Genomic DNA, 4,189 nt, shown 5'->3' with positions numbered 1-4,189 from the left:
GCTCTGTCCCTCAGGTGTGGGGAGCCGAGCAGTGCTGGTGGGGCCCGGACCCATGGCCCACAGCGCCAAGCAGCTGCCTGCCGGGATGCTGTAAGTGCCGTGTCCCCCCGCCACTCCGTGTCACCCTGTCCCGTGCCGGGCCCCCGCCCTTTGTCCCTTGCTAAAGGGTGGCTGGTCTTGCCTTGTGAGCCTCTGGGGGTCTTCGGCGTGTTTTGAGGACCCCCATCCCCTACTGCGGGCTGCACCGCTCTCCCTTACCTGCCTGCTTTGCTAGCCTGTGCTTCCACCTGGCCGGGGTAATTGCACAGGGCAAAGGGAGACCTGGCCTAAAAGAAGTGTCTCGTGAGGTTAAGACCAGCAAGGTCTCGATTTCTGTGGGGTGAACCGGCATTGACTGCCCCCCTTCCCCAGAGAGGCGAGAGCATGGGGGCCTGCAGCCCCTTGGACAGGCAGATGGGGAAACACCTCCGCCCTCGAGGGAGGTGGATGCCAGAGTGAACCAGCTGGGGAGGCTCAGACAGGAGGAATCTTGCCTGGAATAACTTTACTTTTTAAAGCGTCCTTAGGCACACGAAGAATCTGGATCGTAGCGGGGGAGGCAGAGATCCGGTGTCTGGTGGTGGAGGGTGTTCATGTGTTCCTGGCCGTGGCAGCTGGGCATGATGATACTGTATGGGCATCCCTAGGAATATTTCTGTGCGAACTGATTAAGAAAGCTAAGGTAGGCCATGCTCATGCAGAGCCTCAGGGATGGCTTTTTCCGCCACAGAAGATAGGAGAAGTGATGGTCTCACACCTTCCCGTAGTGTTTTGTGTGATCGTGGGTGTGCAGGGTGGCTGGTTGGGCTTGGATCCCAATGGGAAGTGCTCTTGCTGGGCCATCTGCTCCATCTGCAAGGACCAGTGCAGTTACAGGTGATGTCCCTGGGGGCCTGCAAAGAGGATTGCCAAATTAACTGCAAGGATGGCAACCTGATAGTGATAGGTTAAGGGGATTTGGGTTTACACAAGGTATGTGATGTGACAAACGGGCGAGAGACTCTGGGGCGCATCCGAGTGGGTTGGGGTCAGTCTAGCTTTTGATATACACCAGCATATTCTTTCTTTGGTGAGGCTAGTTACGGTGTCTTGTGACTTGGATGGAACCCAAGCGAGTGCTGTTTGCCACAACTCTCAACCCTTTCATGTCTCCCCCCCCCCCGTAGGGGGCCTGGCTGCACTCTATCAGCATGCACACTCTGGCAGAGCAGGAGACCAAAGGGTGCAGGTGGGACAGAGGCTTGGCTGTGGGATGGAGCCGACCATAGAAGGGGCCAGGGAGGCTCAAGGAGCCCCAGGGTGATGCTGCAGTGGTGCTGTGTGTGCTCAGCTGGGGCAGGGAGGCTCTGCCAACCTGGGTGCTGGACATGCATTCTCTGCTGAAGGCAGATGCAAGTCTGTAAAGACAAGGCAGCAAGTTGGAGAGCAGGAGTCGGGGCCTCCAGCCCTGCGTTAGAGCCGCTCGGTGTGTCTCGGTGCTGGTGCAGGCAGCAGGAACCTGATGGAGCGGTTGTGGTGGAGCGGGTCGAGCCAGCACCCTGCTCTCATCATCTGCCTTGAGGGTTCTCCTTATCCCTGGGAGCGCTTGTGCTGGGTGTAGGTGATGCTTCCAGGTGGTGGCCCTGGAGCCAGGATCCAAACCCCCATGGCTACTCCTCCCTTGCGGAGTAGGATCAACTGCTTGGGACTCCTCGCTGAGGTGTGCACCCAAGCCCTGGTGCATGCAGGAATGTAACTTGCTGTTAGCTGCCCCCAAGAGCAGCATTTGCAGCTCCTGGCCCCCTTCCTTATGTCACTGAAAGGTCCCAGGGTCATCACTGGACCTTGGGGCAGCTTTTGTGTGCTCAGGACTGCCTGGTGCTGGGCTCTGAGTGCCATTGCTCAACTGTAGCAAATCCTCGCACCAGAACAGGGGGTCCAGGGCTGGTAGGGGCTCTGGGCACTGTGTGAGTGGCCAGGAGCTGGGGAATCTGGCGAGTGTGAGACTGCACTGCCAGGGGATGTGTTACTATCAGTCCCGGCTGTTTCCCAGCCCTTTCTGATGGGTACTCTCTGGCTGTAGACATGCCACAGGTAAAGCTCAGCATGGAAACTTCCTGGTGGCCATCAAGCAGGAGAAAGGAGAATCGGCACGGGCTAGTGGTGAGAAGCCACACGGCGAGGAGGAGGTGAGCTCTGGTGCCCGCATCCCTCCCTGCACAGTCCCTGAGAGCAGGGTCTGTGTTGCCCAGCCTGAGGCTGTCCCTCCACTTGCCCTTCAGCAGCCCAGGTGCAGCCAAGCAAGCCTGTGGCTGCAGCCATGGCTAGAGGGAAGGCTGAGACCTCCCCTCAAGGGATGGGAGGCCCACACGGGTCTGCAGGCTGCTCCTGTATCCTGCTGGCACGATGGCATCATGCGCTCTGATCCATGATGTGTTGTCCCTTTTCTGGATGCTAGCCGGTGAAGAAGAGAGGCTGGCCCAAGGGCAAGAAGAGGAAGAAGATCCTTCCCAATGGTCCCAAAGCCCCTGTGACAGGCTACGTGCGTTTCCTGAATGAGCGGCGCGAGCAGATCCGCACACAGCATCCTGACCTGCCCTTCCCAGAAATCACCAAGATGCTGGGGGCTGAGTGGAGCAAGCTTCAGCTTTCGGAGAAGCAGGTACCACCCCCGAGGAGAGACCCCTCCCCCTAGGGCTGGGCAGCATGCTCTGGAGCCTGCACCTCAAACCCCTTTGCTCGCTGCCTGGATGCAGCTCCACAAAGGGAGCTTGTCCCGATACTGGTCCACTGGTGAGCAGGAGTTTGAGTAGTGGGGAGGGATCAGCAGTCCCCTGGGGGGCCTGGGGCTGAGCCAAGCTGAGGACCCTCTGTGACTGTAGCGGTACCTGGATGAAGCGGAGCGGGAGAAGCAGCAGTACATGAAGGAACTGCGAGAATACCAGCAGTCGGAGGCCTACAAGATGTGCACGGAGAAGATCCAGGAGAAAAAGATCAAAAAAGGTGGGTTGGGGGAGCAGTGGCTGCTGGCATTGCTGCCAGGATCTGGCCAAGTGCTGCCAGGGCCTCTCAGGGTAACCTCCCTTCTCCTTTACAGAGGACACAGGCTCTGCAGCAGTGAACACCCTACTGAACGGGCATCCGCACAAGGTAAGGCCCCAGCAGGTTTACCTGCGTGTGGGGCGACTGAGGCATGGGGCACCACTGGGCTGACTGCAGGTTTGGGCAGAGGGAGGCATGGGTTGTCGTTCAAGGCACCAGCTTTTTGTAGTGGAAGGAACCAGAGCGGAGTTGCCCTCCCTGCCTTGGCATGGCCACCCCTTGCCCCAACCCTGTGCCTCCTGTCTGCCCAGCCCCAAGGAGATGGCCTCGCCTTCGGTAGGCTCAGCCCTGCCTGATCCTTCCCTCCCCTGCCCCCAGGCTGGTGAGTGCAGCGACACATTCTCCACCTTCGATGTGCCCATCTTCACGGAGGAGTTCTTGGACCAAAACAAAGGTGAGGGGCTGGGCTGTGGGGTGGGGGCTGCCTGTGCTGCAGCACTGTGCTTGGAGGTTGGCTGCAGCAAGCAGTGCCACTGTCAATGCAGCCCCGGTGGGGCATTTTGGCAGGACCATGGCTGTCCAGGGTGCGAGATCCAGCCTGTGCAAGGCCCCTGGTGAGGTTGGATAGATGGAATACATCCTGACTGGAGCCTGGGGGGTGATGATGCTGAGCCTTTTGGAAGAGTGGTGGCTGGAGGGGGGATTGGGTTTGGGATGAGGGAGACAGTCAGAGGGGCCACCCTTGCTGACACTGCGTGGTCCTGGCAGCACGGGAGGCTGAGCTGCGGCGCCTGCGGAAGATGAACACAGAGTTTGAGGAGCAGAATGCCATCCTGCAGAAGCACACAGAGAGCATGAACTGTGCCAAGGAGAAGCTGGAGCAGGAGCTGGCCCAGGAGGAGAGGCAGACCCTGGCCTTGCAGCAACAGCTCCAGTCTGTGAGGCAGGCCCTCACCACCAGCTTTGCCTCCCTCCCCATCCCTGGTGAGTTCAGAGCAGCCGTAACCTGCTGGGATCTGGGGGTCATGTGGGGGACCACCACTTAGGGCTCCGCATGTGGTACAAGTTTGGACATTGGAGTGGTGATAAATGCTCATGGGCTGCTGGGGCATTGTGCTGGGTTCAGTCA

At 59.3% G+C, this 4,189-nt stretch overlaps 1 protein-coding gene across 1 annotated transcript; it reads left to right on the top strand.

Annotated features, from left to right (window-relative positions):
- Window positions 1-52: 52 nt before the first annotated feature.
- On the top strand, window positions 53-4,044 carry HMG20B (high mobility group 20B; the record flags this gene model as incomplete). The annotated part of the gene is made up of 7 exons (XM_010160507.1): window positions 53-90; window positions 2,102-2,207; window positions 2,477-2,680; window positions 2,901-3,021; window positions 3,116-3,168; window positions 3,439-3,514; window positions 3,829-4,044. Coding segments are annotated over exons 1-7 (814 nt in total), but the record flags the coding sequence as incomplete, so codon positions are not given.
- Between the last annotated feature and the right edge of the window lie 145 nt (window positions 4,045-4,189).

Source organism: Eurypyga helias, unplaced genomic scaffold (genome assembly GCF_000690775.1).
Source record: "Eurypyga helias isolate BGI_N326 unplaced genomic scaffold, ASM69077v1 scaffold46701, whole genome shotgun sequence".
Taxonomy (NCBI): domain Eukaryota; kingdom Metazoa; phylum Chordata; class Aves; order Eurypygiformes; family Eurypygidae; genus Eurypyga; species Eurypyga helias.
This window is presented reverse-complemented; position numbering and strand designations above follow the sequence as displayed.